General features: G+C 33.9%; 4 protein-coding genes and 1 non-coding gene across 6 annotated transcripts in view; 2 read left to right on the top strand and 3 right to left on the bottom strand.

Moving 5' to 3' along the window:
• LOC105619208 (clustered mitochondria protein homolog) overlaps positions 1 to 7453 on the bottom strand; it is a 14597-nt gene extending 7144 nt beyond the window's left edge. For both annotated transcript variants that reach the window (XM_012200732.1, XM_012200733.1), the window contains exon 1: positions 7351 to 7453. In XM_012200732.1, coding sequence (XP_012056122.1) covers positions 7351 to 7453 — 103 coding nt within the window. The remainder of the gene's footprint in view (positions 1 to 7350) is intronic.
• Positions 7454 to 9625: 2172 nt separating this feature from the next.
• Positions 9626 to 10954, top strand: LOC105619205 (density-regulated protein homolog). The gene is made up of 5 exons (XM_012200729.1): positions 9626 to 9733; positions 10123 to 10207; positions 10280 to 10462; positions 10572 to 10711; positions 10789 to 10954. Exons 1-5 carry the CDS (start codon positions 9626 to 9628, stop codon positions 10831 to 10833), a joined length of 561 nt encoding a protein of 186 aa, XP_012056119.1. The 3' UTR covers positions 10834 to 10954.
• Positions 10955 to 10959: 5 nt separating this feature from the next.
• Positions 10960 to 11954, bottom strand: LOC105619204 (DNA-directed RNA polymerase III subunit RPC9). Its single transcript, XM_012200728.1, has 4 exons — positions 11847 to 11954; positions 11654 to 11769; positions 11307 to 11577; positions 10960 to 11067 (listed from the first exon to the last, which is right to left on the bottom strand). The coding sequence occupies exons 2-4, from the start codon at positions 11659 to 11661 to the stop codon at positions 10960 to 10962; spliced, it is 387 nt and encodes a 128-aa protein (XP_012056118.1). The 5' UTR covers positions 11662 to 11769; positions 11847 to 11954.
• A 363-nt stretch (positions 11955 to 12317) lies between these two features.
• Trnaw-cca lies at positions 12318 to 12389 on the bottom strand. Its single transcript has one exon. It is a non-coding gene; the product is annotated as a tRNA-Trp (tRNA).
• Positions 12390 to 13337: 948 nt separating this feature from the next.
• The window catches only part of LOC105619203 (structural maintenance of chromosomes protein 4), a 7820-nt gene continuing 6881 nt past the window's right edge, over positions 13338 to 14276 (top strand). Inside the window, exon 1 of the mRNA XM_012200727.1 lies at positions 13338 to 13586. Within this exon, the coding sequence (XP_012056117.1) occupies positions 13338 to 13586 (249 nt within the window). The remainder of the gene's footprint in view (positions 13587 to 14276) is intronic.

Raw genomic sequence — 14276 nt, 5'->3', positions numbered from 1 at the left:
TTTAAGTTAATTAATTAACTTAACTTAAATTAATAATATATTATTACGTTAGTAGTATTACTATTATTACTTAGTAGTACGTACTACTATTACTATATACTACTACTACACACACACACACACACACACACACACACACACACACACACACACACACACACACACACACACACACACACACACACACACACACACACACACACGCACACGCACACGCACGCACACACAAAAATTCACAAATTAAACAAAACTTAAATCTCAAATGAGATAAATAAGATAAATAAAAAGATAATTAAATCAAACAATAGAAATTACAGAATCCAATGACTTTTTCTTCGCCCTAACACTGAAAGGGACACGATGCATTACAAGACATAAATACATCACAGTCTAAGTTGTTTCATGTTGTCAGGCACACTTTCTGATGTACTTTCAGACGCACTCTTTCACCACTTGCATTGACTTGATGTGCTTATAAATAAGCGGCAAAGTAAATAGTACGCACTGTACTATTTATATTGGGACACGTGTTTGCAATACGCATCAACTTTGAATCACCAGTACTGATCTATGTCAAGAGAACTTATTGGACTTTGTTGATATGAATAATTGTTATCTTTCGTTGTAACAATATTTAATCTTGCCGATTCAATTTTTCATTTCTATTTAATATTTTTTAATTTAATCCCCTTATTTAGTATTGTTATTTTAAAAATAGTTACACTATTTTTTAAAATAACAATACTAAAATTCATAGTGAATTTCCAATATAAATCATTTTATACATTTAGTGTTTTTATCTTATCTCTTCTTGCAGTCTTCTTTTTTATTATTATTATTATTATTATTAAAGCCATTGAAATTATCAATTATATTAGTTTCTATAAAATTAAATTTATATAAACGCACTCTTTTCAATTAAAATTATTATATATTCTTATTAATAATAATATGAAATTTTGTTTTCTGTGACGATTGAATTGCATGCTTGGCATTCTGATTGTACTAGTTTCTAAATCAGTGTTTAACACCGCATAGTTTCGTACAGGTGATTGCAACTAATTTTCCGCTTCGCTGAGCCACTTTTTGTAAATATCATCGATTTCAAGCAGTCGTCAACAATACGTAGCAGGCGAATCGCATAACTGATAAGAGAACTAAGTATCCATAATTCATGCTGAGAATTAGATAAATATGAGTTCTTGAAGAAAAAATCGACAAAATATAAATTTTGCAATTTAAATAATTTAAGTAATAATAATAATAATAATAGTAATAATAATTAAATAATAATATATATAATGATATATAATAATTAAATAATAATTTTGTTCTTAGTAATTTTCTAAGCATGTATGTAAATTTTTGAATTATAAAGTGAATTGAATTAAATAAGAAATTACATCTTTTATGTAGTAAACAAAAATATTCTTGAAACAATTAGATAACAAAATTTTCGTCGAAAATATTTTATAGAAAATTCTTTCTTTTCATGTTCTTTGGTGCTTATCTACGTCTACTTTACTGTCTTATCATCATGTTATCGTGTATGGTTCCATCGTTGTTATGTATAGAAGCGTTGTACTCCTGTTACAACGCTACGCGGACACGTTAACGCGATACAGATAAGGCATTTTATCACAAAATAATGTGATGAATAGCAGGAAGAATCTATTTGGACAAGAGTCATGAAGATTATAGTGAACATTAAATTATGTCTATTTAGAAGTAATATATAATAAGATATCGTAAAATTAAATTTAAACTAGATATTAACAAAGGATGCAATTTATAAAAATATTTATTTTTAAAGATGTAGCTTTATAAAAGAAAAAATTAGTATTAGACGAAAATGATCAATTAAATTTTGAAAAACTCGCAAATTGTCGCGCATGTTTTTCTTCATTATTATAGTTATCTATTATTAGCTACTCAAGCTTCGAAATGAAATGCATTTAAAATAGGTATTTCAGTGGTGTAAACAGGTGATAATATTCACGACTCACTCTTAACAACTGATAAATGGAATATCTACCAGTGATATTATTAGACTGTTATTGCTAATAATTATCGTGCATAAACATTTATGCATTTGTCTCTAAAATGGAGCTCAGACTCACAAGTTAATAAATGCCATCGTCAATTTCATTCATGAGAAAGACAGTGTGACTTTAAAATATCATTCATAAAATGCCTACGGCCAGATGATCATTAATACTCGTGAATCGCCGCGCTTTCCTTCTCGTCATTAAACTGCCACTTAATTTAATTCACCTTTAAAATAAAAAACATAATACTCAAATAGATTTACATTATTAATAAAAAAGGTATAAAAATTCAATATACATGTATTAGATATCAAAAACTTAATATAAATATATTCACATATATAAATATATACGCATAAGTAAAAAAAATGATTTATTTATTAAATATTTATTAAATAGATAATAAAAAATTTAATTAGATAATTTAAATAGAAAATAAAAAAAATTCTTGAATTTCAGAAGTAAATTAAAAAAATTGTGTTTGTTCTTGCGAAAATCAATCCCAAGAAATACATTCGTAATGTAAAAAAGTGTATAAAACACTCCTAATTGTATAGAAGTTTGTCTATTTAAATAAAATCTGTGTCAAGAAAGTGGACAGACGGACGTGAATATATAAACTTGAAGACAGATATATGGGGTAGATGACTATAGTATTTACTACTAAATATAGAATCCAAGCGGGTTTACTGTACGGGAGTTATGCGAGTTCACACTGTGCCGAAGACACGTGAAGAGGATCGATTTAAGCACGCAAGCTCAAAGGTGAAAGTACGAACATCATAGCGTGCTACAATTGCACTACACAGTTAACTCGACTCGATTATCATCGAGGGATGTTTGATGTAGAAATCGGTGCACAAAATAATAACTGGCACCGATAACCTCTGCTATCGATACTCTGCAATTCCATGTATTGTTCCCTTGGTTCACGTGCAGTAAGAGGCGTATCATTAACACGAGACTCACTTTCCATCTAGCTTCGAATTAAACCTGCAAATACACGAGCAATTATACAGAGTCTAGTTAAGTTTCTCTCTCAAGTCTAGTTAAGTTTCTCAAGTCATAGTCGTTTAGGTTTTCACATGCAACTTACAAAATTTTTGAATAAAACGCTCATATAAACTAGAGTTTAATAGACTGAAAAATTAATTGTTACTTGATGCTTCTGAAAACAATTCTGATTAATCTAAAAAGAATTGTTACTTAACAATTTGACAAATTTCAAATTTTCAAACACACATGTCATTCATCTGTTTCGAAAAGAAAGTATCCTGAAGTTCATTAATGAACAAGACATCTTTCAAAGATACCCTCCCATCAATTGCGAAGGCTCCGGTTGCACACATCGCATGTTACACATATGCACATCGCTAATTGGCTAATTTAAAAATAAAATATTCTCATTGGTAAAGCTGTAAAAAATTACTAGGTACCAGCTGAGTGGTGTGTGTAATCGGGATTGTTGAGGAATCCTCCCCCGTCAATCAATGTTAATCTTTGAAAGAGAAATACGTCATTGCTTCTACTCCTGTACTTTTTCCATTTACATTATTTATGCTGAGCATAGAGAACAAATTCTAATGAAGAAATCGAGAAAATTATTTTATCTCTTGCTTAAATCGATTTTAAAAAATTATCTAATTCTTTCTTTTCTATTTCTATTTCTTTCTTTATATTTTTCATATTTTGATTGTGTATACAATAAAATGAATCAATCTTATTATGATTGTGTAATAATCAGTAATCATCGTAATATTCGCTTAAAAAATGAATCTTTTAAATTATTTTAAATATCTTGGATCTTGACATACATCCATCCCAGCAACGAATACATTGCACCATCTTGACGTCACTCTGAGTATCGATATTGCATCATAATACACAGCCGTTTATCTCACTCTGTATTATCAATTCAAAATATTAAACATATCATGAAGGGAAATTTATTATGCATATCAACATTAAATAAACATATATCCAATTTCATATTCGGCATTCACAGTCCAATCATATCGTGCATCATTATTTTCACCCTAAACACCGATGTTATATCATGCCATTTCCTTCCATTCTATAAAAATCAAGACTTGTTATAAATTATTTACACACACAGTTCTAAAAATGCTTAGATTAACATCAAATTATTAATATCCTTCTAAAATGTTTATTAGCATCAAAATTATTTCAAAGTTTCAGACTCGCAAAGTTGAACTCCCCTCTCCCCCATTCTATTACTTTAAATAATATACTTTAAATGATATTTTTATCACTTTAATCAAACTCTTTCTACAATCGTTTGAGAACTCTAAAACTCATCGGGGGGATAACCAGAACTCTTCTTATTTTGTTCAAATTTTGAAAATTGAGGCCGGCTTCACAAAAGTATATAATTATAATTTGTTATAATTGTTGACAATACATAGAGGCCTCATATTTGGACATATCTGATATTTTCAATGTTTTCGTGGAGCACAGTGGAAATCATATTAAATATCGTTATTCATCCGTGGTGAAAATTTTTCTCAGAATTATTCATATAATTTTTCAGAATTTCTTCTCTATAATTTTATAACTTTTTCACATTTTTTTATACAAATTGGAACATTTCTCAGAAAATCTTTTCTCAGAATTTTTCATATATGTTAATTATAAAATATCGTAAAACTTCTAAGATTTCTATTTTTTATAAGTATAATTCCTGATAAAATGTTATAAAATCTAAAAAGTTTAAAAATATTTTTTAAAAATTATGGGATGAGAAATTTCAGAATATTTCAGAATTGTATGAAAAATTCTGAGAGAAGATATAAAGAGAAGATATAATTTCTGAATATTTCTGAGTATTTCTGAAAAAAGTTCCAATTCGTATAAAAATTATGAAAAAAATTTTCATCGGGAATCCTAAACATTAATATTACATCATATCATTTTTTTGCCTTAAAAATCAAGATTTGTAAATTAATACATGGAGGCTTCGTGTTCAGACATAATCAATAGTACCAATCGATGTTTTGTCGAGCACAGCTGGAGATGTATTACGTAAATATGATTACAGCATGTTTGCGTAATTATATAATTATATACGGCATGTTAGTTTCCATCGTGCGAACGGTGATCTACGGATCATCGGTAATCCTTAATTAATTTAACAGAATCGAGAAGCTCGTTGAAGGACTCATCGCAGATTCGCCAAGCTTCGTGAATAATCAAATTGCTTCACGTTTTAAAGAATCCCAATAATTCGCATCTTTATTCTAATTAGGCTTGTTTCTTTCAACTGAACTTCTTGCACGATTCATCTTTTCTTTTTTCTTTCCAACGTAGAGAAAAAAAGAACAAATCAGAGATTGTCAAAGTTGTCAGTATATTTGCATGCTTGAAGCATCTTTTGCAACATGCAGTTTTGAATTTAGCAACCAAACTCCGGTTTCTCAATTGCAATTCGTATTGTTTATCGCATGGAATGCAGAACCTGAGAAAATTTGCAATGTAATTTCGTGTCGTTCCGTTCGCCGACATCATGGTAAACAGATCGAGTACCATGTAAGAAGCATCATTCGATCTAAAATCTAATCTTCAATGTGCTCTTTGCTTCCTGTTTCTTACTTTTTATGTCTTATCTTTTTTCCCCTTTGCGATTGTTTTATCAATCATCGTCTTTATCTCTTTCGAAATTCTACTTTCAAATATTTAAGAAGAAAACGAATAAACAGGATAAAAGACAAAAAGATAAGTGAACTTATTACGGTTCTTTAGACGAAGTGAAAATTACAAAAATGATCAAACCCCCTCACTAGGTGTTAACCAATAAAGTTATAAATATTCTAATAAATTCGATCCATTTTCATTATTATCACCTCGTTTCAAACCATAATAAGCCCCCAGAGATCAAAGTGGTAAGAAGAAAGGAAGTAAAGAGATTAAATGTTGTAGATTAAACTTAAAAGATCACGATGAGTTCGTCGCTTTCCTGAATTCCTCTGCGATTCTCCGTCTCGAGAAACAGCTTTATGTAGTTTGACGATTATTCAAAAGAATGAATTTTCTTTCTTCCAGTGTCCATGTATACCGTAAGTTTTCAAAGGGACGTGAAGATGTTCTAAAGATATCCAGAGGACGTCTGTCTTGAAGACGTCTAGAGAATGTTTGCATCCTAAAGATGTCTTCAAGACGTTCCTCAGAGATGTGTGTTATGTGGATAAATTTAGTCATAATTTCTACAAATATAAAGGACAAAATACGATTGTTTTTTCTAGCCGAATTATTGCTCTTCTTGCATAGTTCATCTTTCTTCTTTTTTCCATCAATGTGAAAAAAAAGAGAAAAGGTAAACCATGTAAATGTTTGACTTAAAAAGAACATACTTAAGTCCTGAAACACAATAGGTGTAGTAAGCCTTAAGGAATTCAATCACAGTTAAATGATCGACTGATTAGTCAATTTCTTAAAGCTTACTACATCTATTATGTTTCGGAATTACTATCGTTATCAGCTATAAATTGATAAAGAAAAAAGAAAGTAATGTGGAAATAATTAATTGAGAAGGTCAATTGTGTATTTTAAATGAAGAAAATTACGAAGTGAGCGAATTTACTAAAATATTTATATTTTTATTAATTAATATTTGAATTTGTTTATTTATTAATTTTTACCTCGTTTTTAAGGTAATTCGATCTTCAGAAAGAAAACGCTTTCGTAGACCGGAAGGTCGGTAAGGCCGGAATCAAACTACGTATTGAAGATTGAAGATTTGGGCAATGAAGACAAAGGAAGCTTTTAACTTCTATTGTTTTTTAATCGGTCAAATAACAATTTTTCAATCTCAAATGCGTAGTCTGATTCCGGCTCAAGGAAATTCATCCGTTGGCGCCGCGGCGCGTCTTCTGCTAGACCTGCCCCCTCGCCCCAGCGTCCCTCCTCTTGCTACTTGAGGCTCACATGACCCCGTGCGCAGAGACTCGCGCAATTCGTGGGGGTTACATAACGTATGAGGCATCGCTTTATCCCGTTTCTACACGCGCTCTTTCCGATCGTGCGCTCTCTCCTTCTCGCTCGATGGAGGCCGGCTTCGCGTTCGATGAGCCGAACGACGAAGCGAAAAACGGTCCCGACGATCCGTGAAATATCTTCGTCGGGACACGAGATGAGACCGGCGTCGTTCCCATCAAAGATTACATAACGCTCGTGGGTCAGAACGATGAGCGAGTTTTGGCTCGCGGATTAACCTTAAAAGAAACATCGTGCGGCACCCTCGTGGAGCGCGCGTTGCCGCACGCGATAATTTCATATCGGTACTGACCGGTCACCTTCGTAGCCTCGTGCACCTGATCGCCATTCAGCAGGGGTATCTTCGCGCTGCCGGTATCCCGTTCGGACGTGTCGATCTGTGCACCGACTGCCATTTCCTTGGACTTGGACCACTCCGGCGATGATGAAAGAAATGACGATGACGGTGACGACAGGGTGTAACGTGACAACGTGGTTTTCTTGTTTCTTTGTATTACTTCAATTACCTCTTTGCTCTCTCGCGTAAACCTCGTTCTCTCTGTCCGTTCTTTCACTGTCCTTGCTGCGATTTACGGTCACGCGCACGCACGCCCTTTTGAATCGTTCGTCCGGGACGGAAAGCAACGACGACGTCCGACTTTTTCACGGGGCGGCAGACAACTTCAGCGCGCGCGAATCCTGCGGCCCGCACGTGCGTTTCGAACGGTCTGCGGCAAATTCTGCGGCACGGCCAGCGATTGGTTCGTCGCGGTGATCCGCGATTGGTCCGCCGTATTGATTCGCGATTGGTCCGTCAGTGTTGCGCCTGCGCAATGTGTTTTCGTGCGCACAGTTAACAAATCACAAGAAAACGATTAATTTAAAAAACTTTATTTGATATTTATATATATTTTTGTAATATAAACATCTTTGTTTAATTTACTTTTCATCTTTCCCTAATTTTAAAAATTAAAAGGTAAAAAGGAAATTATACCAATTTAAGATTAAAATTAATCTAATTTTGATTACAAAAACGGACATAATTCGGAATTGCTTATTTTATATCCATTTCTACCAAGTAATTTAATCTCAGATATTTTTATGTCTTTCTGATCCTTAGAATTAAAAAAGGATAGAAGTAAGTTAAATTGAAATTGATGTTAATCTACATTGAAAATTTAAGCCTGCGGCACACGATGTTTGTTTTCTTGTGGGATTCCTAGCTGGATTAGAATCTAGCCATCGTATTGGCTACAATATCAACATCGCAGCCAATATGATGGCAAAATTCTAATCCAACTAACAATCCAGCAAAAAAACAAGCATTGTGTACCGCAGGCTTTAGTTCCGAAAAAATGGGTGATTCGATATTTTTTTTTCGATGGATTTTGGAAGCCTTACTCATATAGAGCGGTTGAACGTAATGATTAGATTCATAATCAACAAGGTGATTTTACAGTGGCGTAAAAAATATTTTTTACATCACTGCCCGTATCGCCCAGCTGATTGATTGCTGCTTCTGCTGATTGACGTTTGTGTGAATGCACTTTTATAGTTCAATGAGCTTTTGCATCTGATTGGCATATTCCATTAGATCTAAAAATATAAACTAAACAGATACATCCGGTTACAGAAAAGTTGTAACACTTTATTTTCGATAGGTTTCGAAATGCTTGCTCATCAAGCGATTGATTCTTATTTATGGATCTATATAATAAATCTATATAATGGATCTATAATATGGATAAATAAGAACCAATCACTTGATAAATAGGCTGCATTCCGAAACTAATCGAAAAAAAGTGTTGCAATCTTTCTGTGACCGGCTGTGTAATGACCGTATTCATAGTCAGACTTTGTACTTAAGACTTCTTTAAATTTATCTTTAGATACTCAGCAGCCATGAAATAATTCATTTAGTATCTGAAGAAATTTAAGAAAGTCTTAAATATAAGACCTGATTATGAATACGGACATAAGAGCTCATTGAGCGTCCAATAAGGCCGGCGTTTCATGAACGGAAATTTACAGCGGAACGAAACAGCGAGATCAACACAATCGCAAAAAGAAAGCAGAGTAATAATTGCAGAATTGTGATTGGTTGCGCCGTTCCGTTCCATTGTAAATTTCCGTTCATGGAACGATGGCCTAAGCGGTCGTGCTTCTGAATGGATCTAATGGATGCATTCAATATGAACGCTCAGTGAGCTCTTGTATCTATTTGGTCTATATTTTTAGATCTAACGGAATATGCCAATCAGATGCGCTCACTGAGCGCAATGAACGGTGTAATATTGAATGCATCCAATTGTAAATGATATGAATACTTTTTGGGAGAATAAAGATCATTTCACTGAAGATCATTTCATAGAAATCGATCTTTAAGTTTCTACATCCCTGGCGTTTCTAACCTAACGGTGCGCACGGTACGAGGTATTTGTTAGCAGCAGTTAGCAATATTTGTCCATGTAAAAATAAAGACTGTTGTGTTTCCAGGAAGATCGACGCAGCACGAGGAAAAATTTCTAAAACGATTGTTCTAAAAGAGCTGCCCGACAAGACCGCGAGTGAGGTTAGACGGCGCAAGGATGTCAGCGGAAGAACTGCCGGAGTTTCGACTGGAGTTGGGACCGGTTCCTAATGTCACTTATCCCATCCGCGTTCAATATTGCGGAAACTGTTCGCTACCTATTGAAGTAAATCGTTACTTTTAATACGATATGGAAAATATATGCTTGATTACAAAAATGGTGGAATCATAATTGGCAATCGAAATGTATAATTAAAAATTAATTACAGCATGTTTTATCTTAGAAAGAAACGATAAATGTTTCAATTCAAGTTAATTTCTTCGTCTCTTTCAATGGAACAATGTGACTCTCAGAAAAAAAGAATAGTCAAAGAGATTTTTAAGAGATGTGTTGAATATAATATGGAAATCATTCTGTTTCTGTTTGATATTTAGTAAGAGAGAAAAACAGAATGATTTTGTATTAATATACTTATATCGCTTATGGAAAATATACTTATATTTTTTTATTAGAAATTTGAACCTGATAAAAATCTGATGATCATTGATTTACAGTACTGCGAATATTATCCAGAATATGATAAATGCAAGCAATGGCTAGAAAGGAATCTACCTACTGAATTTGAAAAGATAAAATTAGGTAATTATGAACAAAATTGAGCATCATAGCGAACAGTTTAAGATTCTAACTGAAGGATTATTTTTCAATCAGCTACAGAAGATGGTTCTACTGAAGTCAGCACAGGAGAGGATGAGAAGAAGCGGCAGAAGCGAGGCGGTAAAGGTATGCTGAAAACCAAGAAGAAAGAGGATATACCACGATTGATAACTATCTCCAGAGCACCTAGAGGAAAGAAGAAATCCGTCACAGTCGTAACTGGCCTTAGCACTTTTGGTAATACAACATCAAAACAATCTAAAATTTAGATTGTAAATGAATAAATGAATAAAATTTAGATTGTAAAACGAATAAATATTCTAATTTTGAATAATTTATTTCTTAGATATCGACTTGAAAATAGCAGCAAAATTTTTCGGTAGTAAGTTTGCTTGTGGATCCAGTGTGACTGGAGATGACGAAATTGTTATACAGGGAGACGTCAAGGATGATTTGTTTGAAGTGATACCTGAAAAATGGCCACAAGTAAGTTATGAAAAAAAGAGGAAGAAAATAGATATATTGAATGCAAAGTGGAAAATCCAATTCTTTTTTTTTTTTAGATTGATGAAGACTCTATAGACGATCTTGGGGATCAAAAGAGATAATAAGGCTATCCACTATTATACACGCACAATAATTTAATTATACACTATTTCCAGTCATGTTTATTATATAAATAAAATGTACATACATAAAATATATTTAAATAAGTTATTTTTTAAGGTCTAAGATTAGGTTTCTTGTTCTGTGTCTTCCTCATTTCCTCGCACATTCGCGACGATTTGAAGCACAGTGTTCACCTCTTCCTCTGATAATCGTTCCTCGCTCTCTTCCACTATCTATACATAATTATTTCAGAATAGATTTATCATCAATTAAGAAACGTCGAAAGATTCGAATCTCTGCTTCTTAATCAAGTAAAACAGTACTATCCAAGATTTGTAATTCTGGGAATTGGCTTAATGTGTACCAGCATTGGAATGTATTATTTTCTTTTTTCTATTTCCATTAAGAATAACCTTAAAATTACAAATCTTGGACAGCATTGAATAGGATATTTATAAGAAAGAAGTCATACCAATTGAATCTCGAGAGGTGTAGTAGGACAAAGATTGAGAAGAGTGAGCTTCTCAGCCTTAGTTAATTTGATAGGCTCCATGGCTCTCAGAAACTCTCGGATTTTCTCTGGATTCTGCTTCTTACACGGTGTGTCTTCTAGATACTTGATTGTCTGATAAGTGATGGTTGCAAGCTGATTCATCTTTTGTTTCTTGTAAGAACATTTCGTATTTTGCAAAATATCCAAAACCTCGTAATTACTCAGAAGAGTGGTCCAGTTTCCTTTTATGCTATAAAACCAATGATAGTGAGATATAACAATTCTCGCGAAAAGCGAAAAATCTAATGGATTTAATGACAACTTACACTTTCATGTCGTATCTTCTTAAGTTAATAGAGGTTTTATATGTACAAGTGATTGCAAGTCAATACAATTTTTTTCTTATGTTCTCCGTTGAAGGAAAAGTCAATGATATTTAAACCTCGAGGTTAAAACATTCGAAAATTAATATCGTTCTGTTAAATAAAAAAAAAGTGCACTAATCCTTTGTTTACTTACAGAGATTCTATAGCTTTGTTTTATTAGTACTGATTCAAATTGCGACTTTTTTTGGCTGAGCGATTTTCGCAATGTTCCTCACATTCCTGACGTGCTTTTGCAATATGTTTACATTCATTTGCACTTGTTCCGTTCGAGTGCTGTAATTGGTTCTTCACAGTTGATCCTTCCGTACCTTTTCTCTTTCTCTCTAATGATAAATGTACTACATCTATGATCATAAATTTGTTTTAAAACGAGAAAAATATATAGTCGGGCATTAGAGAAAGAGAAAACGAAAATTCTGAGTTTAAAAAAGGCAAGCAACGCGAACCTCAGAATGTAAAAGGAGTGATTACGAGGAACATAAGAAAATCGAGAAATTCGTATTTGCACACAACTCTGTCTGATATTTCTAAAAAAATTACGTTACACGCATATGTTTTTATAACGAATATATGAAAACTAAAGGAAAAAATAGAAAAAAAATCCTGACCCCGACGTGATTTGAACACGCAACCTTCTGATCTGGAGTCAGACGCGCTACCGTTGCGCCACGGAGTCATGTGGTAGTGACATCCGAATTGCGCTCACTTCAGGCCACTGAACTCGCTAGCGTAGTCAAGATGCTTGCTGCGCATGCGCAAGCGCTTTCTTCTTAATTCTCACCTTGTTTCTCTCTTTCTTTAATCGGATGGATTTTTCATTTTTTCCCCTTCTTTGTTTTGCCGTCAAAATATCAAACGCATACTTATCTTCGATCGAAGAAACGGAAGAAAAAGTTCCTGTTAATTCCAGAATCGCACGGCGGACCGTATCAAACGGCGAATCCGTTTTGCCGCCATTTTGCTCGCGCAGCTCGCGTCAGAGCCATCGGAGAATTAGGAAACGATTTCGCGGACAATTTCGCGACTCGCGAAGGAAATTCAAAGACACACGATTTCGCGGCGACCTGGGGAGTCGCATCGCATGAGTGGGGTGAGTTTCGCGCACGATCGAGTATTATCGCGCCAGTTCGAGTTCATCGTTCGGACGATTCCGTTAGTCGAGCGGGATTTTGAATTCAGAACGCCTCTTCGGCGTGATGCGATATGCGATGGCGGGTGTTGAAAACATGGGAACCTGATAGTGACCCAGATCTGTCGTTCATCTAGCTCGATCGTAATATTCGTGCGTCGCGGGAACGTCGTGCACAGTGGAGAAACGTAATCGGAGTAATTCTGGAAAAAGTGAAGTTAGAGATTTCGCGTTAGGATTTTGTAATTCCGTCCAATTCCTTCGGCTGGCATCGCGCGGGAAAGATCGGTTCGCGAGCTCGTGTTTCAACAGTGCCGCAGCAGGAAAGGATAATTAATTCAATATCGTGACCTGGTGAACGAATTTGTATTGACAATTCAAGCGGCAGATCGGTTGGGCCAATCGATGATGTTGACGATAGACTAACCTCGAAACGCAGCGCGAGGTTACGACGCAGGCTGGAGAGCTGTAGATAGAAGGCTGCAAACCGCCCGGATGGTCAACAACTCCCCAGCGAAGAGACACACCCCCAGCGGGGTCGACATGGAAGTGAACGAGCAGGACACGGAATTTGATGCGGATGAAGAGGGTGGCCTGAGGGTGGATGATGAGATATACATCCCACCACCTTTGAAAAACTTTAATGAGATTGATGAGACTGGATCCAGGCTCATGATTGCCAAGATTGTTAACAAAAACTTCAAGAGCTATGCTGGCATACATATAATTGGTCCCTTTCAAAAGGTAAACACATCGATGTGTGTATCCAATTCTGCCTGGCTTCATAAATGTAAGAGTTATTTAATCTTTAATTTTTATTATTTATTTTTTATATATTTTATATAAAAATATATATTTTAAAAATAAAATATATATTTTATTTTATATATATCTTTTTCGAATTATAGAATTAGAGAAAGATAAATAGTAAGTTAAATTCTTAGAATTGGAAAAATATAAATAGTAAGTTAAACGAAGATTATGTTAATCTTTCATTTATAGAACCAGGTCTTAATAATAAATTCAATCACTGATATTGCATTGGATTAATGCACATTAAAAATTGCTATTTTATGTAAATTATCTAAATATACTGATACAATAACTCTGACAATGAAATATGTATACATTCTGTTAAATAATATGACAATATTATAATATAAATATTTAATCATTTAAAATTTATGTTATACGATAACTATGTGATTAAAGCCTGATTGCGCTAACATTACTTTGACTTTAAGCAAGGCTTAAAACTTTGTTTCTGTTTTTCTTTTTAAAATGTGTGTGAGAGAGAGAGAGAGAGAGAGAGAGAGAGAGAGAGTAGTTAGTTTAGTAGTATTAAAGTTAAAGTATAGTTGGTGCGTTACGTAGGTTATTTAGTAGTATTACTCCTCTATGTACTAGTACTACCTATTAACTAAGTAATCGTAC

Source organism: Atta cephalotes (genome assembly GCF_000143395.1).
Source record: "Atta cephalotes unplaced genomic scaffold scaffold00020, whole genome shotgun sequence".
Lineage (NCBI taxonomy): Eukaryota > Metazoa > Arthropoda > Insecta > Hymenoptera > Formicidae > Atta > Atta cephalotes.
The sequence above is the reverse complement of the archived record's forward strand: the minus strand, read 5'-3'. Positions and strand labels throughout refer to the sequence as shown.

Bases quoted from the DNA above. Each gene is read 5' to 3' on its own strand.
- LOC105619205 (XM_012200729.1), top strand. From the start codon at position 9,626: ATGTCAGCGGAAGAACTGCCGGAGTTTCGACTGGAGTTGGGACCGGTT. The intron at 9,734-10,122 runs GTAAATCGTTAC...ATTGATTTACAG, and splicing joins ACTGTTCGCTACCTATTGAA to TACTGCGAATATTATCCAGA. The intron at 10,712-10,788 runs GTAAGTTATGAA...TTTTTTTTTTAG, and splicing joins TACCTGAAAAATGGCCACAA to ATTGATGAAGACTCTATAGA.
- LOC105619204 (XM_012200728.1), bottom strand. The intron at 11,068-11,306 runs GTATGACTTCTT...AATTATGTATAG, and splicing joins CACCTCTCGAGATTCAATTG to ATAGTGGAAGAGAGCGAGGA.